General features: G+C 42.8%; 3 protein-coding genes across 6 annotated transcripts; all 3 read left to right on the plus strand.

The window, feature by feature from the left end:
• The first annotated feature begins 573 nt into the window (after nucleotides 1-573).
• On the plus strand, nucleotides 574-3,337 carry erich2 (glutamate-rich 2). 2 transcript variants are annotated; one of them, XM_062480984.1, is made up of 12 exons: nucleotides 574-793; nucleotides 1,116-1,161; nucleotides 1,316-1,352; nucleotides 1,442-1,499; nucleotides 1,630-1,669; nucleotides 1,813-1,852; nucleotides 1,936-1,972; nucleotides 2,094-2,188; nucleotides 2,322-2,446; nucleotides 2,586-2,643; nucleotides 2,744-2,815; nucleotides 2,920-3,337. In XM_062480984.1, the coding sequence occupies exons 1-12, from the start codon at nucleotides 786-788 to the stop codon at nucleotides 3,141-3,143; spliced, it is 840 nt and encodes a 279-aa protein (XP_062336968.1). In that variant the 5' UTR covers nucleotides 574-785; the 3' UTR covers nucleotides 3,144-3,337. The 2 variants fall into 2 exon arrangements, with proteins under 2 accessions (XP_062336968.1, XP_062336969.1); XM_062480985.1 differs by having other exon boundaries at nucleotides 2,355-2,446.
• A 779-nt stretch (nucleotides 3,338-4,116) lies between these two features.
• On the plus strand, nucleotides 4,117-17,149 carry gad1b (glutamate decarboxylase 1b). Of its 2 annotated transcripts, XM_062480943.1 has the most exons (17): nucleotides 4,118-4,388; nucleotides 5,530-5,675; nucleotides 7,665-7,718; nucleotides 9,070-9,207; nucleotides 9,477-9,719; nucleotides 10,793-10,883; nucleotides 13,532-13,644; nucleotides 13,748-13,863; nucleotides 14,043-14,122; nucleotides 14,214-14,268; nucleotides 14,372-14,488; nucleotides 14,595-14,659; nucleotides 14,767-14,845; nucleotides 14,939-15,088; nucleotides 15,169-15,276; nucleotides 15,590-15,679; nucleotides 15,860-17,149. In XM_062480943.1, the coding sequence occupies exons 2-17, from the start codon at nucleotides 5,600-5,602 to the stop codon at nucleotides 16,031-16,033; spliced, it is 1,749 nt and encodes a 582-aa protein (XP_062336927.1). In that variant the 5' UTR covers nucleotides 4,118-4,388; nucleotides 5,530-5,599; the 3' UTR covers nucleotides 16,034-17,149. The 2 variants fall into 2 exon arrangements, with proteins under 2 accessions (XP_062336928.1, XP_062336927.1); XM_062480944.1 differs by lacking the exon at nucleotides 7,665-7,718 and having other exon boundaries at nucleotides 4,117-4,388.
• Nucleotides 17,150-18,321: 1,172 nt separating this feature from the next.
• On the plus strand, nucleotides 18,322-22,659 carry gorasp2 (golgi reassembly stacking protein 2). 2 transcript variants are annotated; one of them, XM_062480956.1, is made up of 10 exons: nucleotides 18,322-18,648; nucleotides 19,386-19,466; nucleotides 19,665-19,868; nucleotides 20,012-20,098; nucleotides 20,194-20,324; nucleotides 20,412-20,544; nucleotides 20,784-20,883; nucleotides 21,012-21,119; nucleotides 21,289-21,396; nucleotides 21,504-22,659. In XM_062480956.1, exons 1-10 carry the CDS (start codon nucleotides 18,586-18,588, stop codon nucleotides 21,824-21,826), a joined length of 1,338 nt encoding a protein of 445 aa, XP_062336940.1. In that variant the 5' UTR covers nucleotides 18,322-18,585; the 3' UTR covers nucleotides 21,827-22,659. The 2 variants fall into 2 exon arrangements, with proteins under 2 accessions (XP_062336940.1, XP_062336939.1); XM_062480955.1 differs by having other exon boundaries at nucleotides 18,325-18,648; nucleotides 20,784-20,898.
• Nucleotides 22,660-22,856: the final 197 nt, after the last annotated feature.

The raw sequence follows: 22,856 nt of genomic DNA on the forward strand, positions 1-22,856 counted from the left end.
CTACAACATTTTATTTGGGGCATGTTGCCACCCCAGTTGACTAGGACACTCCTAGCCTGACTGGTTTGTTGTCTGGCAGGCAGTAAGGCCAGAGATGCAGACCCAACTGTCATTGAAGCGTTCATTCAATATTCTTCTGTGTATTAAGTCTGTTTCACCCCAAATAATTTGCAAGACTGTCAATCAAATGTGTTTACCTGTCTGTTTGAGCAAGCTAGGCATGTTTCAATTTACCAAGTCCTTCCTCCACAGTCAATTATTAACACAAATCTAGAGAGACAGCGGGTACTTGACCAGCTTACTAGGGGCAAGAAATGGCAGGACCTTGCCGAGCGGTGAGGTGAGACCAGGCTGACCCAGATAATCTCTCCCTCTGTCTCTCTCTCCCTCTGTCTATTTCCCTGTGCGATACAAATAGTTACAAGTAACTGCGTAAGCGCACAAATACTGTTGAAGTTACTTCAAATTCATAGATAAAATGCGATCGGTTTAATGACAGCAAGAAAGGCTCTGAATAAGAAAATGGGGGACTAGGCTGAACGCGAGAACAGCGGAGGGGCGTTCGTTGCCATGGAGACGCAAGTTTGTGTCTTCTTCTCATTTTGCGTGCTGCTTGTTGACTGGTTATAGCTTAGCCACAACAACTAAATGGTCTAACTATTTTGTCGGTCGGAAAGATAAAGGAATATAGTAAATCGTAAGAATCGCGTAAATATTTAAAGTAAAAGTAAAAAAATATATATTTGTTGCAAACAAACTCTGTCGGCAAATCTCTAGTTGCACACATGAGCAGGTGAGCGGACTAGAGCTAGCTAGCATTAAACGTGTCTTTCTAGCTAGCTAACTACGAGTTAATGCTACTTGTTACAAAGTAGCACTAACTATTTCTTGAGAGACGTTCTACAGTTAGTGACAGAATAACTGTCAATAGCTGTAGCAATTGCCATACATGCTACATCTACGTTTCATGTAAAGATGCAACTATGTTAGTCCAGTATTCGAATTGAGGGGAAGCAGTGGGTTTGTATTGCCCGTATTGGTGGTATTTGGAGGCCCCAATTCTATTAACCCCATAGCCTACATGTCTGTTTACGTCACTGCACTCTTAACTTCAGATTAGAATGTGTGGGGACGTCCTCAAAGCAAACACCACATGAACAGGTAAGCTGTTAAATTCTGATTTCTCCCAACATTTCTTAAACTTTCTCAAATTGCTTAGAGCTGATTTTTTTTTTTAAGATTTCACGTTTCTGTAATATTTGTTTAATGCTGTCTATACACTGTATGATACACCTGCCAATATGAAACTTTACAGATGTCCCCTGCATGCATTGACCCCCCCGGGACACAAGGTATAGTCTTCTGTTTCTCTTGGCATAGTCACCCTTTGATTTTGACAGTGCTGCACAATGATGGAGCTGTTTTGAATTTTGCCAAACAGATCATGTGACTGTAGTTCCAGAGACTGTTGGAGAAAATCCCCCCACTGATTTTCCTCGGTGAGACACTTGCATTTTTTGTTTTTCAGATCTTAGTTTTTATATTAATATTCCAACCAGTCAAAGTTCACATGGTTTGTCAGTTGCTGAGGAATAGTGAATACACTTTTGAAAACCAATGTCTTAACAGAAGGAGCCAACCTGTCACTGCAGTGTCACATTCTGTGAAGGTGGGTATCAATGCACTTACACTGATTATTTTGCCAACGTAGTGACGATCATAGTTGACATAGGGTAATGCAGTAAAAGTCATCTGTGGCTCTTTGTACCAAGACTCCTTGTATTTCCTACAAATCTGCCATTGCTGTTTCAGAATGGTCACCCAGTAGCACAGAACGTGTTGTCTGCAGGAGGTGAGAGTTAGCTTTCACTTTGTACACATGTTGATGTGCCTGATGTCTATATTCAGAGATTCTTTTTTGTGTATCTTTCATAGAGCCAGCTCCAGAGAAATCCAGGGAGAGCAGATCAGGGTCAGTACCAAAGTGGTATCTGTGGAGTAGCCTATACGTGTCTTTTAAATGTATAGTCTACAGCAGTAAGAGCTCTAAATATCAACTACATCCAGTGTCTTAACATCACTGACGATTCCAGAATAGGGAGAAATGCAGTAGCCACTGTATTCTCCAATCAAGTCTCTAACAGGAATGATAACAACAGCCCAAAGCAGTCAAAATCACTGACAACAGGTATGGTGACTATGTAACAGGACACATAATAGAATACTATAATTGTTCTATATAGTAGCACACAGAACTGCACACATGTTGAGGATGTTACTTTTGGTAGTGAAAATGATGATTGTCTTGGGTTGTGATGCAGAAAGAAAGATTTGTGCCCTACCATCACCCGCAGTGCTCATCCCTTCCCCGGAGTCAGAGGAAGACTGCACTGAGGAAGAAGAGCAGGATGAAGGGTACCAAGCTCCACTTGAACTGATGGCTGAGGTAAACCTATTATTCCATGACGCAATTTGTAAATAACTTTGCATAATTTGCATACTACTGGGCCAAATGTATCAGTGATTTTTCTCAGTACATAGACAGAGAGTTATGTGAGTGATTTGGTATCTGTGCTTGTTGGTAGTTTCTCAAGTCTGTGATGGAGAAAGACTACCTTCTGGCCAAGAAACTGTGTCAGATGAGTATGTGTTTAGCACTTTGGGATTTTTTTTCTTTCTCCTTGTCTCTCTGACACTACAGTGTGCTTCCCATTCATGAGACTCTCCTTGCTTGTTTTTCCAGTTCTTATCTATGAACCAGAGAACCCAGAGGCCACACAGTTCCTCCTGCTGATCCAGGAGAAGCTGCTGACAGGTGAGAGAGAGTTCCACACACATTCAGAACAAAACTTCTGAGACAAAAATGTGTCTTATTAAATCATGCTGGGTGGTAACAGGCCTGGGGGCTTGTTCCTTTAGAGCAAGCAGCAGACCCGAGTGAGGAAGAGGATGATGATTCTAACTCCAGTGATGAAGATGACTCAGAGGACTCGGGGAGTGAAGAGAAGTCAGCTCAGAGCACAGGCAGCTCTTCCTCCTCCACATCCTCCTCCTCATCAGAGGAGGAGGAGGAGAAAGAACAAGAAGATGAAAAGCAGGGGAGGAGACACAAACCATGCCCACCTTCTCACCTATCCCCTTAGTTGCCATACTACCCAGTTAGTCTAGTCTTGGAGTTGGAGTCTTGACTCTCCCTCTCTTAACCTGAGCATTTTTTCCTCTCACTCAGCTCATAATGTGTGGTTTAGGGCTCCAGTGAGCTGTGTGCAACACTTCAGTATATCCTCATTATTCTGTCACTAAAGCATTGGCTCTTCAGTCTGTAAATAAAGTCCAATATCCTGATACCTGGCCTCTTGAGTACTATTATATCATGGAAAATTTATGTTGAATTTAGGATGTAATCCGTGCATAAAGATGAACTATAGTGATATCATCATCATGCTATGTAACTGCGTTGCACAATTTTCTATGAATTAATGAATGGTACCCACATAACACACGCCCTGGCAATCTCTTCCACGTCACACATGCGTGGTTTCTGTCGTCACTTGAGCATCCAAAAGACACATCCTTGTCTCCAGATTGACTTTGGGATGAAAATGTATGACACATTTATTGACGTAGGCCCGGCTACTTGGTGTTTCTAAACACTTATTTGAGAATAGATCTCCAGTCTTTTCTCGATTACATCGACTCGTCGTCTGAATGTCAGAATAATGACACGCAAATAAATTGTATGAATTTTCAAAGGTTTTGGTGTTAAATTGATTAGACGTCTCGATTCCCTTCAAACGGGAAACTTCATATGCTGTATAAGTTGACATATAAATGAAGCTGTCGCGTTAGGGAACAAAATTAAGTTTGCGTGAGACTTTGGAAACGTGCTACTTACCTTATTTTATAAGATCAGTTTAATCCTGATCCTGCCATTCCAAATAGTCAATGTTAGGCTTATTCTATAAGTAGCCTACACCTGTAGAATCGTTGAGTAATCGTATAAACAGAAAGTGGGACCCGTAAATTGTTGAGTTTTGACAGTTTATTGTTTTTTTGGTGCTAAATATATCGGACCCCTGACTGTCACGAGCAGTAGGGTACGCTCCATTTCGCGTCATAGAGAGGTAATGCTGCGACTCACGCTTGTTTGCACGCATAGCGGATAACAGAACCATTGGAGCGCTCATATAAAAAAAATAAAACACTTGAAGGAAAAAAAAGGTCAGTCGCGCGTCGGTGGATGGAATTTTACGCGCTCTATTGGTATTCCTCTGTCGTTGCTCTGGACTGTTTTGCGTCGAGCTTTGGTGGAGGCAGAACTGAAGTCTAATATTTGTTACATGCTACAGTTACCCTACTCTGAACACAACAACCTGTGCACCCTAACGGTAAGGAAACAAATGTTTTACATTGTAGTCGCGACCGTTTGGTCCAAACTCACTCATGTCATCTCTTGATACTTTTTTATTATTATACAAAAGCTGCCGCATTAAGCGTGTCTACAGTTTACCTTGGCTTTTTAAAAGCCTGTTGGAATATGAAAGCAGGAAGATATAATGAAATGACCTGTGGCTCAGCCTAATTGCTGTAATTGCCGTAAGTTTATCGCTGAGGAGACGTTTAGATTGATGTAACTCGTTAATATGGGTATAGGTTAAATATGTCAGGATTCATTCATTAGTTTGATGAATGTTACTTATTTAAAGACAGTGACAGTTGTTGAATATCTTAATTGATATATTCTGATATATTTTAGGCTAGGCCTATATTCCTACAGGGATATGCGTCGTATATTATCACCAACCCCTTTAGAGCATTCTGTTCACTTCTGAGAAATTCTTCTTTTAAGAAATGCTTAAGCTTTGATGAATGTTTACGAAGACATCCCCGCGATTTTATGAATCTGTAAAACAGACTTTACAGTCTGGTGTGCAGCTCGAGTGTTCATAGTCCTACAAAGATCTGAGATTTAAAAATATATAAAAATGTTTATTCCTGTTTACATCCAATTTACGTAAATAGGCTCAAAAGATTAGTCAGGTATAATTTGCCTGTAACCATTTGTGCACATCAATTCTGTCAGAATTGAATATTTGAAGTACAGCACAATTAAATGCACGAGATGTCATCTCAAAAAGCACATTGGCTAGTGACAGGGATCTGGCTGCGAGCTTGAGTGTGTGTGGTATTGCACGAGACAAATTGTCCCCAAACTGTGCTGTCACTGCTTCATCTCTCCGGCAAAATTTGCCTGTCGATTGACGTTCGAGAATAAATTGTTCCAATCGGTGAGGCAGATTACAGCATTAAACGATGCATCATTGTCTATTGCCTCATCACCTTTATAGTCTGGCAAAGGCTAACCTTAAAATGTAGGCCATTGATTCTAGACAGACTTACCCATGATAAAGGCAATTTAAACTATTTCTCAGGAAATGGTCTCGTTAGAGGTGATACTATTATTAATCTGATATACATTATTGATGTGCTTTTCAGGGGCAACACTAACTCTGGGCCGTTTGTTTTGAGTAACCGGATAGATATTTCCCGTTAAGGATCAGATAGCAGTCTCGGAGCGCGCGGGAATAAAAGAAGACTAATGGCCACGTCCGAACCGACAGCCACCGGCGGGGACCAAGACCCCAACTCAGCCAATTTACGACCTCCATCTACAAGTAGGCTACCCTCCCTTACCAAGTCTCCTTTCCCTCCCTCTCTGACGGTTAAAAATGGTCTATCACGCAGGCCATTTACTTGTGTGTGCTGTCGTTAATCATTCGGGTTAAAAACAGAGCTATCACAGCTGCCTGCTGCTGTCTAATAGATCAGCAGCGCGCGCTGAGAAACGCACCTCCTGCCACATAGACCTCCACTGTAGCGAGGAGAAACGGCGTACTGAAGCAGACATCTGAAAATAGACTATTGGCCAACAATTAATGTAGGAATTGTTTTAAGAGACTAATTTGTTTGGACACAACGTTTAAGTAAAAGCCTGCAATAAAGAAAGTATGTCTCCTTGTCCAATTTTATATTGGCTTGGTTTAAAATCTTCTGACTTGATTTGATAGCATATCTACGCTGCCTGAGCCAATCATTATTATATATATATATTTTTTTTTACAATTTACGTTTTTCAGGGGTCGTTTTTATTGATGTCATGGGGTTAAAAAATAAACCTTAATTTTGGCCTAATTTGATGTTTGTATTTAAATCCATCTATATATGAAAAGCAACAAAAAAGGTTACTATCCAATTCACTCGTAAAGTGGCTCCCATTGCAATGAGAACCATCACACCAGCACAATTACGCAGGACAATAGCGGGTTATTGTATCACCTCGGGCCTGTGATTATGCAGACAAGGTTGTCTTTTGTGTTTAGCGAGTATCCGTAAAATACCAGCAGGTCAGGTTGGAAGCAACGTTCGAGACCAGGTGGACGGATGGGGGCATAATGCTGCTATAGGCCATATTTTGGTCAGTGGTGATGGCCTGCTGCTGCATTAGCATTCCCTTGACTAAAGTTACAGCTTTTTTGTTTAAAAAAAATCCCCCAATCGTATATCCGCAGGCTCTGAAGATAAAGGTAAAGAAAAATAGTATAAAACTAAAGGCCCCAACGTTAGGCTGTTCTAGGCTACAATGGCCAACATAAATGTGCAGTATCATTATTTGTGAAGAATTTCAGTGTCCATGTGACATCGTTTTGAATGTTTTTGTCTGAGTTTGCTCGTGCTTTTGGATGATATCATTATCTCTGTGCCACGCTCCATCTCACTCCTGCAGAGTGAGGCGGCTTGAGTTGTCCCTAGCCTACAGCCTATTGGTAAAAGTCTACTCGAGTCGCGGCTTGAGCGACATCTTGAGCATTTCAGATTTCCCCCTGAATCATACAATAATGCCTTTATTCATATATTAGCCTAAATAATTTCCATAAGAGTTTTTTTTGCTCCATTTGTTCACTGTAGCCTTGCCTCTGTCCGTTTTTTCATTGCTTTCTGATTCTGCTGTCTTCTCTCTGATCCTATTGCATTTTTGCTCGTGCTTGATTGTGTTACGTTCACTGCATAAGATTCCTATCTTACGTGTGTTTGTGTGTGTGTGTGTGTGTGTGTGTGTGAGAGAGAGAGAGAGAGAGAGAGAGAGAGAGAGAGAGAGAGAGAGAGAGAGAGAGAGAGAGAGAGAGAGAGAGAGAGAGAGAGAGAGAGAGAGAGAGAACGAGGTGGGAGGAGAAAGAGTGGCACTTCTGTTTTTGTGTTAAACCTGTCCGGCCGGCCAGACATTGCCAGTCACATACTGTGTTTCACCCAATTAATTTCCGCCCTCTTCCACGAGCTCATTTCACGGGTGTTAATTCCAAACCTCCCCTTGGCCGGGTGTGTGCCAGCGAGTATTAGCCGTGCGAACCTCTGATGGCTTATATTGATTGGACTGGACTCGTAACCGTTCGAATGGTGAGGAAACCTCTATGCCCCAATAAAAAAAGTCACACACCCGGCAAAGAGACCGCTTCTGCATTTCACTGGGCTGCCAGTTTGCCTCATATGCCTTCGCTCGCCACTACCATCCAGCGCTTTAGTACTTTCACCCAAATCAAGCTATTGCATTGGCATAATCCGATAAGCGTTGTTGTACACTCAGCATCTCCCCAAAAATTCTGTTTTAGCCTATGACGCGTGGATGCACGGATGTACTCGGAAACTGGGGATGAAGATATGTGGTAAGTGTTAGGCCCATTCAAATCATTTCATAACAGAAACAAGTATGTCACCAGTCGCGTTAGTTAATAACCTGTCGCCTTAGTTTAACTGTACAAGATTTCAAAATTTCTAGGGTAACCTACTTTTTAGACACAAGAAAATTACTATACGTCTTCTTTGGCTATGCATGCTTTGTGATAGTAGCCTATATGAGCGTAAGGGATGTCCATGACTGTCACTCGATGTTCTCATCTTCCGAAGGTCAGTAGCTATTAGCCCTAGGGCTCGAGAGGCGCGACAGAGACCCCCTGGAGACCTGCACTGTCCCTACAATCTCACCACTTAATATCATAACATTGTGGAATATGGGAAAAACAAGAGTTATAACCAACAAGTTGAGCAGACATTTTCAGTTCCAAAACATGTATTATCTATAGATCGATTTAAAGCTTGTATGTATATAATTTTTCTTTCAATGCAATGCCTGCATCTTGACATGGCTTTTATATTCTTATATATTGGACAAGGGGTTGCCTATAACTTATTTAAAAGACGTTGATAGGACGTGGAACAGAGCACCTTGGTTTGGTAATGGTTTGGTTAAAAAAAGGTGTGTTTTAATCAATATTGCAAGATAAAGCCAAAATAGCTAGTTGATCGATTTCAAATGGAAAGTAAATGAATTGATAAACAATCTGGCATTTGCGCGATTTTTGGATAGTGCTTTAGTCTACAATTCCATTAGGCTAGCTATGTACAAATCGATACCTTGGGTATTTCGTTTCGTTGGTGTGTCTGATGTGGGCTTTAATGGAAATGTATAGCCAAGACTTAGAAAGATTTAAGCAAACAACAACATATATTGTATATTGTTGCTGTTCGAGACAAACAGAAATCAGAAGACATCTGACTTCATAAAATTCCTTGGCACAATCAGGAGACCCATAGGCCGCTTTGGGCCTATATTCCGCATGGCACCTTTCACTCAGGCGTGAATATTCGTGAGGACAGAATATAATCCTGGCTGGATTTATTTGGGTGTTTATTTTCTGTCGCATGAAATAGTTGGATACTGTTGGGGCGGGGCAGGGCAGTGGACATGACACACGCACGCACACGCGCGCGCACACACACACACACACACCAGTACTCGTTATTAAATTGATCCAAAAAGTTACCCACTCATAGGGATAGTCTGGGAGAGTGGATGTGGTTAAATTGCTTTGTATGGTCAAACTGGAACATTGATTTCATCTGCACTTCCTTGGAAAACGTTTAGGTGCAAACCATTGCGCTCATTAATTGTGGCGATGTTGGGCAGTCGTAACCGTTCTTGCCCCTCTTCTAACGACTCTCAATGTAACACCCTAGGATTCCTACAGAAGAACAACAGCCTTGAGGAAAAGGGGAGGCTTGCAGGCCAGAAGAACCTTCTTTCCTGTGACAACAGTGACCGAGATGCGCGCTTTCGCCGCACAGAGACCGACTTTTCCAATCTGTTCGCGAGAGGTAAGCATTTATTTGATATATTTCTACATCATCCTTTGTTTTTTGAGGCACACCAACAAGATTGATTCAAGTTAAGTTAATGGTAAAATATTCTGTCTCTGCTCTCTGTCAATATAATCAAATGCGTAAGTTAAAAAAACTGTCATAGATAGGCCTAACCGAGTTTAGTTTCAGTATTACAAACCTTTCCCTTTTTTTTCAAACAAAAACAGCTGACACTTTGATTTAATTCCTTTGAACACATATTTATTACGGTCTGCTTCCAACAGATTTACTCCCAGCCAAAAATGGAGAGGAGCCCACCATGCAGTTCATGTTGGAAGTGGTCGACATTCTCACCAACTACGTCCGGAAGACGTTTGACCGCTCCACCAAGGTCCTGGATTTCCACCACCCGCACCAGCTCCTCGAGGGCATGGAAGGCTTTAACCTTGAGCTCTCTGACCAGCCAGAGTCGCTCGAGCAGATTCTCGTTGACTGCCGGGACACTCTTAAGTATGGCGTGCGAACAGGTAGGCCAAAAAAAACAAAAAACACCTACGATATTTTAAGCTTAATAAAAATGTATAGGCCTACTGAACCTAAAAAAGGGACAATAAAGTATAATCACCGGTGATCATTTGATCAAGCATATTGATTCACTTTTAAATGAGGGTATACAGGCCCTCATCCCGTTTTCCAGATGTTAATAAAGTATTTGATGTTCATTTTTAAGGAATTCGTTTTTAATAATTGACCAATTATTTTCAATGTAGGCTATAGCCTGTGATATCCTATTTTTGTTTTGGTGTTTTGGCCGAATTATGTGGATTTTGTTCTAAATAACTACACAATAGCTAAAGCTTACATATATACTCCTGAGCTATTTTATATGTCGTTCATTGTTCTCAGCTCTACATCCCATCCCAATAACGGACTGTGTAACCGGTGATTCGGTTGACAGCTTTCTCTCCTTCCCTCTTATTAAAGCAAGTATCGCCTGAGGGGATGCAAGCTTGCACGCGCTGTTACAAGCTGTTAGGAACGACAACATTCAAACTGTCCCTTGGGTTTATTTCCTACAGTAGGAATATCAGGACTATATCAACCATATGCCTGTAGCTTAATTCACTGGTCATTTGGAAACATTATGTGAGCGTACAAGAAGCTACTGTCACAGTATTTATTGAGCGCCGCAGCTTTGCTTGGCTAGACTGTGGAACTATCCGTGGTGCTGAAATATCCACCAACAGAACAGAAGCACTCGCCTGCTTCATGTTTTTAATGAAATTCTATATTTTACGTATTATAGAGCAATGTCGTTGTATAATCCATGACAATGATAAAATAATCAATCAATACAGGCATACAGCCCAATCTTCCATGTGTGTCACAAATAATACATTCCTATATACCAAATTGACAATATCAGTGGATTTTGTTCCTGTGGTTGACAGGAATTGTTATCATTATTCTGAAAATATTAACATGGTTTTCAAAGGATGGAGAGCATGTCATTATTGCAGCTACTTCTGATAACACAAGACTGCAATCTCACAACCTCTCTTTCTCTCTCTTTCTCTCTCTTTCTCCCTACCACCACCAGGCCACCCGCGGTTCTTTAACCAGTTGTCCACAGGGCTTGACATAATTGGTCTGGCTGGAGAATGGCTAACCTCTACTGCTAACACCAACATGTAAGTGATTGGGGCTGTTGTGTTGTATGGAATGTTTCCCATGTTTGTGAAATGGGTTGTGATTTACGTGGGGATTTCCTCTTTGAGACGATAATAGAATCAATCATGAGTTCTACTTTGGTTTGGCTACTTCAAAGTGTTCCCTACGCGAGGGTCAACATGGCTGCCAAGGGCAGTTATGTACATTTGTATGGACTGGCCACAACTTGTAGTGTACAAAGACAGAGGCTGTATTGAATAGCAGGCCTGGATACTGTACATGCACACCACCAGAAAGTCTAGCTGCAGGGCCAGTTAGATTGCATATTGATCAGAGCTCACAGTTACATGATAGAGGGCATAACCCACCCCCCAGACACACAGTCACACATCACAGTTGTAACAAGTGCTAGATATTGCTTGACTACGTAAGTTAGTATACACACAAGAAACAGGTTACACAAGGACAAGATATTTACAGAGAGCAGACAGGACAATTCATTGTATTCGAAGAATACATTTGATTTTGAACAGGCATATTGACAGTCAGACCTTCCTGGAGTTAGAAAATACTTGAAAAACATTGAATGTCAGACACCTGATTTGTCTTTGACTTTAACCCCCCTAGAAAAACTTAATGTTGGGATGAAAGATCCTCAGGAAACCACACAAACACACATACACACACCAGCCTTGCCTGTCCCAGATACAGCAGATAGGGTTCCACCCCATTGACTGCAGGCTCATTGTGAGCTGGTCTTAGCAGATAGGCCAGCTGGGCCCCACACACTGACACACAATGGCCGACGGCAACACTGAGGAGCCTGTCATACTGTGGCACTGGCTGCTACAGCTCCCTGCAGATCTCTCATTCCCCATCTATTATCCCTGTGGACACAGACCTAGTCAATGGTCCTCAGATTCACAAGGGGGAGGTGGGGGCCAGGGGTTGGCCAGTCTCACACGGACACATGCATGCACGCACGCTTGCTTGCTTGCTCACACACACACACACACACACACACACACACACACACACACACACACACACACACACACACACACACACACACACACACACACAGTGCCCTTGATGATCATAATAAGGGCATTTAGGGGCCTGTCCTGCGGGAGAGGCAGGTGACTGAAGGGTAATTTTCACCCTGAAAAGACCAATGATTGGCTCTGATTGTGATAATGATCTCCATTATTGTCATTACAGCATGAAATGACTGTGCGAGAGGTCAGGAACATGAAAAGATGCTCTGGTTCTATGGAAGCCAGAACTTAGTTTAAGGCAAATAAGAGGGTAGAACAAGGACTTGATGTATTCTACTCTGTGTGATTTGTGGGGAATATGAGATATACTAGATTTTCCATATGTTATCTATGATTTTCCATATGTTATCTATGAGCATTGGATTGGATCATTAGTCCTAAAATGTGATATTCTATGTTGCACTTTCCTGTCTCATGCCATGGATATGTGTTCAATGTTCTCTTTTTTTCATGTTTTATTCCTCTATCTCCCCCTTTCTCCCCTTCCCCTTCCGCATCCTTTCTACTGGATTGTCATCTTCCATTTGATCTATATCAACCTTTTCTTTTTCAACCCATTTTCTTTCTGTCGCTTGCTTCTCCCATCGAGCTTTCCCTCTTCTCTCCACCTCAACCTACACTCCTTTCATCCCCTGAGCTTGAAACAGAGCATCCTGTAAAGTATACCTGGATAGAGTGAGGACGGAAGAGAGAAGGAACGGGGGGAGGACTATGCTAGTTGTGGAGGGGTGTGTGTGTGTGGGGGGGGGGAGGGCGTGATGGAGGTTTGTATAACTGTCCTTATTAGACACTGGGTGTAGCAGAGGTGTACAGGCGGGGGGTCGACAGGGAGGGAGGCGCTGAGAAGGGGGTGGGGTGAATAGCGGGGGTAGGAGGGGGAGGTAAAAGTGGGTAAGCTAGCAAGCATTCGCGCTAGCTTTAGAGCTGGTGACAATTTACTACCTTTACTGGATATTTGGCATTAAACAGGGCTTTCTGCAAACAATGGCAATTTTATTAAAGTGTTATTTATTTAGGTAGGGGGCAATAGAATGGTGCTCTAAATTGCTTCAGCCTTTTAGTGAAATTACAAAATCATTCAATTAAAGAAAAAACTGAACTCCTCAAACCCTCCCATCTACCATCCTCTGGCTTCTTTTCTTTCCCTCCGTTTTCGAATGCAGGGAACCATAGCAATTCTTATCTCTCTTTAGCATGCCCTCCTGTGCACACACACCCACACACACTCAGTCAGCCATCAAATCAGAAAACTCCATTCAGACTGACTGAAATGACAGATACCCATCAGAGCTTTGTGTGCTTTTAATTAAACCGGTGACAGAAGTTTTAAAATATTTAAATATGAATGTCTGTTTTATATCTCATATGAGACCGTTTTTAATTAGCTTAACTCACTGTCCGCCAGAGCTACTATATAGTTTGTGTAGTGACAGCCAGACTTGACTAAAGGATGTTGGAAATGAGAATTAAATACAATTATACACATTGTCTTTGTTTTTGATAATGGAGCGGCTCTTTATTAATTCATGTATTTAACAGTGATCATTATATGGGTTGATGTTGTGAATGGATGTATTGGTCAGTCACTGACCTAACAATCTGCCTGGCAGGTTCACCTATGAGATTGCTCCAGTGTTTGTACTGATGGAGCAGTTGACTCTCAAGAAGATGATAGAGATGGTTGGCTGGCCCTCAGGGGAGGGGGACGGCATATTCTCACCAGGTCAGTGTTGTGTGTGTGCGCGTGCGTGCGTGCGTGTACTTTATTACATCAACGTCTCCCAGCCATTCTGCCAGGGTGCCGACCTTCCCCCTTTTCTCAACAGGGGGTGCCATCTCCAACATGTACAGTGTGATGATCGCTCGCTACAAGTACTATCCAGAGGTGAAGACTAAGGGCATGTCTGTGGCTCCCCGCCTGGTGCTCTTCACATCAGAACATGTAGGTGACGGGACACACGCTCGCACACCCATAATGACTGTGCTGAAGGAAGCTCTTTAGAAAGATGCTCGACTGTCCATGTTCCAATACAGTGAATTAGTTTGAATCATGTTCATATGTCTAATACATGTACTTGATATGCCAGATGTAAATTGTAAGGTGTATTTCATTCCCTACAGAGCCATTACTCTATCAAGAAGGCAGGAGCAGCTCTTGGCTTTGGTTCCGAGAACGTCATCTTACTGAGCACAGATGAAAGGTGCATTCATGCAGCCCATTCAATACTAAAGATAACTGTAATTAAAAGACAGTGTACAAATAATCACATTCTCTCTCCGTCTTTCCAACAGGGGGAGGGTCATCCCAGCTGATCTGGAGGCTAAGATCCTTGATGCCAAGCAGAAGGTCTGTATTCATCCTCTTCGGTCTCCCTGTTTCTTTAGTTTCTCTTTCTTGGTCTCCCTCCTCTCTCTCTGTGTATCTCACCTGTGGTCTCTCTTCACTGCAGGGCTATGTCCCACTGTTTGTGAACGCGACAGCCGGTTCTACTGTATATGGAGCGTTTGACCCCATCAACGAGATTGCTGACATCTGTCAGAAATACAACTTGTGGCTCCATGTTGATGTGAGTAGTGTGTGTAGTCGGTGTGTGTGTGGTGGTGGTGGTAAGCACACTGTGGTGCTAAACACACTAAGTGTGCGTTCTTAACGGTGTGTTCCTGTCTCTGCAGGGGGCATGGGGAGGTGGTCTGTTGATGTCCAGGAAACATAGGCATAAGCTTAGCGGTGTAGAGAGGTATGTACACACACACACACACACACACACACACACACTACACACATACACCACATTGCTACTGTAGTTATGTGCTTTTGTGCAATCAAATCAATTTGTTCTTGCAGGGCAAACTCAGTCACCTGGAACCCTCACAAGATGATGGGTGTCCCCCTCCAGTGTTCAGCCATCTTAGTCAGAGAGAAGGTGAGTAAACACACGCACGCACACACTTACAGACGCACACATGCGCTCACACACACTTGCTTTAACATTGCACTGTATGAATGTCTTCTGCAGGGCATTCTGGAGGGCTGTAACTCCATGTGTGCAGGTTACCTCTTCCAGCCAGACAAACAGTATGATGTCACCTATGACACGGGGGACAAGGCCATTCAATGCGGCCGCCACGTTGACATCTTCAAGTTCTGGCTCATGTGGAAGGCCAAGGTAAGCCTCTTACCACACACACAGCTGAAATCCACAGTTCTTAGTACTTGAAACTCAGCCACATTCTGCTGGTCCCACAGGGCACAATAGGGTTTGAGCAGCACATTGACAGGTGCTTGGAGCTGTCCGAGTATCTCTACAACAAGATCAAGAACAGGGAGGGATACGAGATGGTGTTTGAAGGAGTGGTGAGTGTCTGTCTCCCCTTCCCTGCCTCCTTCCATTCTGCCTTTACATATACTGTACACTATCTCCAGGAGATATCAGGTGTCTGAGCTCCGGTTAGGGAGTCGGGCTAGTAATCTGAAGGTTACCGGGTCGAAATGACGGGCAAAATGACGTGCAAAATTACGTTGTGTCCTTGGGCAAGGCACTTCACCCTACTTGCCTCGGGGGGAATGTCCCTGTACTTACTGTAAGTCGCTCTGGATAAGAGCGTCTGCTAAATGACTAAATGTAAATGTAGATATCAAAGTGTGTGTGTGTTCACTCTCCCCATAGCCCCAGCACACAAATGTGTGCTTCTGGTACATTCCACCCAGCCTGCGAGGCATGCCCCGCAGCGAGGAGCGACGAGAGAAACTCCACAGGGTGAGACACTTGTCAATCCATTAACCAAGCAGAAACGTGTTATTCTGCCTCTTTGACTGTATCTTATGAGCATTATTTGTATATAACTTTATAATACCATAATGCTTACAAAATTGTCCATAAAATGACAATTTTATAGACAATGAAAATTATGCAAATAAAACGACCCCTCTATTTTAGGTGGCGCCCAAGATCAAGGCGATGATGATGGAGTCAGGGACAACCATGGTGGGCTACCAGCCTCAGGGAAAGAAGGTCAACTTCTTCCGTATGGTCGTCTCCAACCCTGCCGCCACCCAATCAGACATCGACTTCCTTATCGACGAGATTGAGAGGCTAGGGAACGACCTGTAGACAGAAGCCAAATCACTGCAGCCCTAGTGGCTGAAGGTCATTCTCTGGCTATCTCCTAGGCCTTCTCCAGAGGTGTCAAATGTTCACTGTGTTGCAGACTGAACCGTGCATACCTGATAAAACTAATAATAGATAGAGCACATTCTAAGCCACATTTCTTTCTGTACACCTTGAGGATTTCACCTCCTCACCATGACCTCGGCTCTGAGAGAGCTCCGTAATCTGGGTTCTCTGCTGTCCTAAACAATTCCTTCACTGAGCAGGGTAGGAAAACCATAACCTGAATAGATACGCTGACTAGCTTGTTACTAGCGTGTTATAAACATGTGTGCAGTAGCGTCCTGTGTTGTGTGTGTGTGTGTTTCCTGTCTCCCAAGGGTCATCATTTTAACAGTAGGAACCCCCTAAGTACCAGTTAAGATAAAGAAAGAAGAGTGTGTGTGTGTGTGTGTGTGTGTGTGTGCCTGTGTGTCTCTGTGTGAAAGATCATTTAAGATGATGAAAGCACAGATTATACAGTATCATTTGTGATGATTTGCGTATGTACTATGTGTACTAGGAGAAAACATTATTATGCATTGGTGCTCAATTGTGTATATATAAATGCACCAACTCATCTCCCAACACTAACCCCTGACTGTAATGCGTGTTTAATGGAGAAAGTGTACGTGTGTGTTGTTTTTTTTGTGATGTATCCCAGCACTGTGTTTTCAGAGCTAACAACAATCGAACAACGTGTGTGTGTAAGAGTGAAACGGTCTCTAGAAACTGGTTGGACCTTGGTGAGTTATGCTTTTAAACACATCACTTAATTTCAAGAAGCAAACTAGATCTCCACCTCAAAATTATTTGGTGAATGCAGCTGTCAAACGTCCCAAACATATATATGTTGTCTATGACTTAAATATATGATGTATAAACCTCTTTACATACTTAACATAAGAAGTATTTATTTATTGAATTTAAAGAGTCAGATATTTAATTGTAATGTATCTTTTTTCATTGTAGACATTTATATATGTTATCAATGTAATGAGTGTGTTTAACACTTAAAAAATATTTTGTGAATTTGTCAGCCAAAGAAAGAGAATTTAAACATGAAGCAATCCACAGCCCTTAATTTAAAACGACTATAGGTACAAGATCATATTTGAGATGCATCTCAAATGTTATTTATCCTTAATCCTAGTGCAATCTGTGTAGTGTCTCTTGTGAAGGGGGGTCTTTCAGACTGAATGTTTTGAGGGGATCTGATTGACAGTTCAATGAGATTATAATCTCATTCAAACAATCTGGCAATCCAGCCAGTCCTTTGTTTAGTGAGAAGCACAGGGCTGTTAAGGCTCTGTGTTGGAATGTACTTCCCCCTAGTGGCTGGAGGCAAGGATTGTTTTAGATAAATTGTATTCTTGATATATTCACTGTAATATATTTATTGTATCATGCACTGTCACTATTCAGGAACTCACAAAAAATTATACAAGGTACAAAAAAAAGTTTGATGTATTATACATTGATGATGTTTGCACAATATTCCTCTTTTCTCCATTGTAAATGTGTGTGTATTGCAGTACAGAAACAGATGTATTAAATGTATTTATGGTATCTAGGGACCACATATGTAAACTGCACAATGACATAAATAATATGTATGATAATATACTTACTATATGTGACCAATAACTGATTAATGTTACCAACTCGTGTAGCCATCAGCAAAAAGATTCATCCTATGGAGGTTTCAGCAGGCACTTTAATTCGCATACAATGTCTCTAATCTCTAATAAAGTCTATGAAAGAAGTCTATTAAGAAATTGAGTTTGCCTGTTACTGGAGTTCATTGTCATCTTCTCATTCATGGATGTGTCTCGTTTATACCCTACAGATACACACACGCACCAACGCAGACACGTTCGCAGGCACACGCACACATATATGTATGGACATTATAGACCCAGTGAAGTTGGCCTCAACCCAACCCAAAACGTCGGCAAAATAGTGGAGACTCTAAATTAATTGCTATTCAAAATGAATTTCCCCAAAAACCTAGACCTAAGATTATTCCTAATCTTAACCATAACTCTAACCTTAACCCAAGAATTTACCTAGAAACCTAACTATAAAACTATCCCTAATCCCAACACTTAAAGGTACAAGAGGTAAGATTTTTTCAGTCAAAATATAAGAAAAATGTCCCCTATTTATGCTTATGAGGTCCCAAACACTCATGCGATGTATTGTAAACAACTAGCTTTTCAATCAAAAGACCAGGACAGAAATAGAGGGAAGAGTTACTTCTGATCTACGACCGTATGTCCTCTAAATCAGGAGCAACATTTTATTTCAGTCAAACCATAGATCTAATATTAAGAGACAAACTCACTGCATTCCTGTTTCCGGAAATTAGTGCCACGTCGTAACAACACTGAACTCTGCGCTCAGCTGTTTCGTTTGAGCTGGCGACGTGGAACTGGCAAACTAACGGAGGAAGCGATACTGCTAGCTGTCTATCTGGACAAAATTAGACGAAAACGTTGTGAACCGGGGTTGTCATGGGGGGATCACAAAGTGTCGAGATACCGGGAGGAGGATCTGAAGGCTACCATGTTCTTCGGGTGAGTATTAGTGCTTATTATGATCATATATTTGTGAGATACTACTGTAGCTAGCTGTAACACTAGCTAGTTTGGCTCTATCTAGCTCTTGCTAGTAGTACTGCCACTAGAGATAGCCAACTGCTATGATGATCACGAACAATGCTAGGCTAACTACGTTGGACAGTACACTCCATCCGTATTGCAAGGAACATAGCAAGCTACTACTACAGTAGCTAGCTATGGAAAGAGGCCGTGGATGGATCTGCTCTGTGGCCTAACTGTGTACGCTCGGCAAATGTTGGGCTAGCTAGCTTGGCTAGCTATTTCTGAGCGAACAATTAATCCTTTGTATCGACCGGCTTTTGCATTTGGCAGAATGTACAATTGGAGGTGTTTATAGATGAAAAAGTACGGACACAGGCTTTCTTAGAACTGCAGACAGTCGGAGTATCTACAGTAGCTAGCAAGCGTGACTAGCTATGTAGTCTTGCCTGAGTTTGCGTTACCACTAGCTACCACCAGTACTGCTGGGCTAGTCTGTCACCGTACTGTGGGCCATATCATTACTCAATGTTGACAGAGAGGAATAACGTTATGAACTCAAGCTCGTGGTAGGTAGTTAACTAGATTAGTGGTGTACAAAATTAATTTCCGTATAGACAAGCGTCCAATTGAGCTTGATAGCTATTAGCCTACTTACCGATCTGTGTTGATGGTACTTAACGTTAGGTGGTTAAAGCCTCTCCTCCGTGCAGGTTCAAGAGAATTCGCCTGGACACAGAGCAGGGCTCGAGCCCTTCTTTGACTTCATCGTCTCCATCAACGACACTAGACTGGTAAGCATTAGGCTATATGGAAAGTGCAAAGGGTAAATAAAATACATTTTCTGCAACAAAGTTTGGCATGACAGCTTGCCTCACTTCAGTTAGCGGTAACTAAAGATCTGATGACCAGCTTTTGCCTTCACCAGTTCTATGTGTCAGGTCATCATGAAAACTTTTACAGTGTTTCTTAAGTTTGCTCATGTTCTCCAGAACAAAGATAATGACACACTGAAGGACCTGCTGAAGGCCAGTGTTGAGAAGCCAGTCAGGATGTTGGTCTATTCCTCCAAGACCTTGGAGTTGAGGGAGTCCACCGTTACCCCTAGCAACATGTGGGGAGGCCAAGGTCTGCTGGGCGTTTCCATTCGCTTCTGCAGCTTCGAGGGAGCCAATGAGAATGTCTGGCATGTGCTGGTGAGTCTACTTCAGTCATTGATAATGTGAATGTATTTGTCAGTAGATAATGCCTATGTAACAGAGATTTCTTTCACCTGAGAGTTCTCTAAGAATGGCCTCTTGTCTCAGTGGGGTCACTTGTCTTTCTCTGTCTTAATCAGGAGGTGGAGCCTAACTCTCCCGCATCCCTGGCCGGCTTGCGGCCGCACACTGATTACATCATAGGAGCTGACACGGTCATGAATGAGGTGAAACAAGTATTCAACAAACAAGTGAAACTTGTTTCTAAGGAAAAAGGTATTCCTTAGATCCCTTAATCCATCCTGTCTCTTCTCTCTTTCAGTCAGAGGACCTGTTCTCTCTGATAGAGACCCATGAGGGTAAAGGCTTGAAGCTCTATGTGTACAACACTGATACAGACAATTGCAGAGAGGTGGTCATCACACCCAACAGTGCTTGGGCAGGGGAGGGCAGGTATTCACACATGCACGCACACACATGCACACAAATTCCCACGCACAACCCATCTCCCATACCTGACCCATGTCTCTCTTGCTGCAGTCTGGGATGTGGAATTGGGTACGGATATCTGCACAGGATTCCCACCAGGCCGTTTGAGGAAGGGAAAAAGATCAGCTTCCCTGGTCACATTCCCAGTGAGCCGGTCAGCCCGCTGAAGGATGGATTCACTGAGGTCTGTCCACCCTCGACAGACATCCTGTCAGCCACTGTGTAAATTAAACATTCTGGAATGATTTGTCCACATGTTTCATTAGAGAGATATTCAACAGATATTAGCTGTCTGATGGCTGTCTTTTGTGTTTTTGGTGCCCACTCTTAATGGAAATGCGAATTGCATACGAGTCACAGCATGTGTCAAGCTTTGGTAATGGGGTTCATGAATGTTTTGAACAACCTCTCTTTCTGTGTCAGGTTCAACTGTCTGCTGTAACACCTCCTTCTGCACTTCCCACGGGCCTGGAAGATTCTCTTTCTGGCCTGTCAATCAGTTCAGCTCCGTCCACCATTCCAAGTGAGCTTCAGACAGGTATCGCATTTCTCCAGTATAATTAGTTGTCTTTTAAATCACAATGATACCATAGATATAATAATTTGTCTTTTTAGTATGCTGACCTGTCTATCTCTTATTCTCTTTCTCAGGTCTCCCCACCATTCCCCTGCTGCCCACATCCACCAGCCCCTCCCTGAGCCCCCTCACCTCATTGAACCCTGCATCAACCACCTTCAACCCTGGCACCACGCTACCAGGTGGAGGCTTCATACAGTCATATGTCACTCTTCCTGTCATGTGACAGTCTTTAAACTGGGGGGGGGGGGGGGGGAAGCCAAAGTCATCCTAGTATTGTTGACAGCTCATCCCCATTATAGTCCTGTGGGAGGATTGTTAAATTGACCTCCGTTTTTTTCTTGGTGTTAGGTCTGATGCCTCTCCCAGGTGGCCTGCCCCCCCTCAACTTCACGCTACCAGACCTCAGCACAATGTCACTAGCTGGCATCGGTGGGTTACCCCCACCTGGAACTACAGGTAAGCACACAGCAAGAATCTGACAGTAGAGCCACAGTGATTTATTTGGTGGTTTGCGTAGAGAGATTTGTATATGGGATCTGAGAGTTGTTTCTCTTCCCCTTCAGCTTTCCCTCCGCTGGGCCCACTCCCACCCTTAAACCTGCCTGGCCTGGCCCCTCTGCCCACCTTGCCTTCCGTACTGCCTTCCCATCTCCCTCTCCTGCCACAGGGGGTAGCCTTCACCCCGTCAGCAGTCACACTACCCTCAGCAGCAGCCGCATCAGTTCCCATCCCTGATTCCACAGTTACTGTAACAGCGCCCTCTAGTGACCTCAGTGCAGAGGTCTGCCACCACACCCCCACAGAGCCAGCGGTGGCCTCAGAAACAGTTCCCACGGATACCACGGAGTCACCGGCCACCACGGAAACGACAGCAGCGTCCTCGTAACACAGGAAAGAAGTTACACTATACATACCGTTTTATCCCTCTGTATTTTTCCTCTGGGTTTTCTGTTTGTCTCCTCCTCTCATATTTATTTAGCCAGGATGGACAGAAGGCAGGTCTATTCAAGAGGCAATAGGGTCATCCAACATGCTGCACAGTATGAGTTTCTTACTGAGTCATTTCAGAACTATAGCTGAAGATAGCCTATTGTCCCACTCAGCAGAAAGTTTAGGTGGAGTCTTCATCACATGACTGACTACTGTCTGGGTCCTACACACCTGCCAACACAGAGATGGGATAAGATGAAATAGGGGCTTTTCTTTCATAATTTTTTTTTTTTTATTGTGCTTTACCTTTTTTTTTTGTATAACACCCACCTACTTGTAGATCATAACCATTAGATTATCTTAGGCCTTCCAATGTTAATTTTGCTCAATGGCTTTATGATTGTTTCTGTTATGAACGAATCTGCATTGTTTTGCACCACATTTGTGTTATGAAATGATTAGGCATGTTTGTCCCCATGTATGTCTATGCACCATAATTCTGAACCAACTTCAAACACTTTTCTCTGCCGTGTGGGAATGGTGGTCAGTAGATGACCAGGCTACAGAGGACAAAATTACACAATGGTGATTCGATTATAGTCTTAGGTGATGGCATTAAAGATGGCAAGTTGAGAGTTGTGGCGGGGTTCTTGAGAGCTAGACGGTAAAATATTGTCTCCTCATGCATGACTGAAACGGAAGACTGATACTGTACAGCCACAAGATGTCGCTGTGTAACAACTATCTCTTAACATGTACCAGCAATAAAATCAATGGAATTTTACGTTATTTTGTGTGTATAGTTTTCTCTTGACCTAATCGTTTTAAACAAAGTATTAGGATTTAAACATTTTATAATCAGGATTTGGGGAGATTTGGGTGGGCTAAGCTTACGTTTTACAGTTGGACATACTTTTTCCCCCTCCTAATTCTTAAAAATCTGATCCAATACGAATCATGGGTGTTTCTCGATTTAGCCTACGTAC

The sequence above is a fragment of the Osmerus eperlanus genome, chromosome 16 (assembly GCF_963692335.1).
Source record: "Osmerus eperlanus chromosome 16, fOsmEpe2.1, whole genome shotgun sequence".
NCBI lineage: Eukaryota > Metazoa > Chordata > Actinopteri > Osmeriformes > Osmeridae > Osmerus > Osmerus eperlanus.

Excerpts from the sequence above, each read along its gene's own strand:
- erich2 (XM_062480984.1), top strand. Across the intron at positions 1,353-1,441 it reads TGACCCCCCCGGGACACAAG|ATCATGTGACTGTAGTTCCA; the intron begins GTATAGTCTTCT and ends TTTGCCAAACAG. Across the intron at positions 2,644-2,743 it reads CAAGAAACTGTGTCAGATGA|TTCTTATCTATGAACCAGAG; the intron begins GTATGTGTTTAG and ends TTGTTTTTCCAG.
- gad1b (XM_062480943.1), top strand. The coding sequence starts at position 5,600 with ATGGCCACGTCCGAACCGACAGCCACCGGCGGGGACCAAGACCCCAAC. Across the intron at positions 10,884-13,531 it reads TCTACTGCTAACACCAACAT|GTTCACCTATGAGATTGCTC; the intron begins GTAAGTGATTGG and ends TCTGCCTGGCAG. Across the intron at positions 14,846-14,938 it reads CCATCTTAGTCAGAGAGAAG|GGCATTCTGGAGGGCTGTAA; the intron begins GTGAGTAAACAC and ends TGTCTTCTGCAG.
- gorasp2 (XM_062480955.1), top strand. The coding sequence starts at position 18,586 with ATGGGGGGATCACAAAGTGTCGAGATACCGGGAGGAGGATCTGAAGGC. Across the intron at positions 20,099-20,193 it reads CTGACACGGTCATGAATGAG|TCAGAGGACCTGTTCTCTCT; the intron begins GTGAAACAAGTA and ends TCTCTCTTTCAG. Across the intron at positions 21,397-21,503 it reads ACCCCCACCTGGAACTACAG|CTTTCCCTCCGCTGGGCCCA; the intron begins GTAAGCACACAG and ends CTTCCCCTTCAG.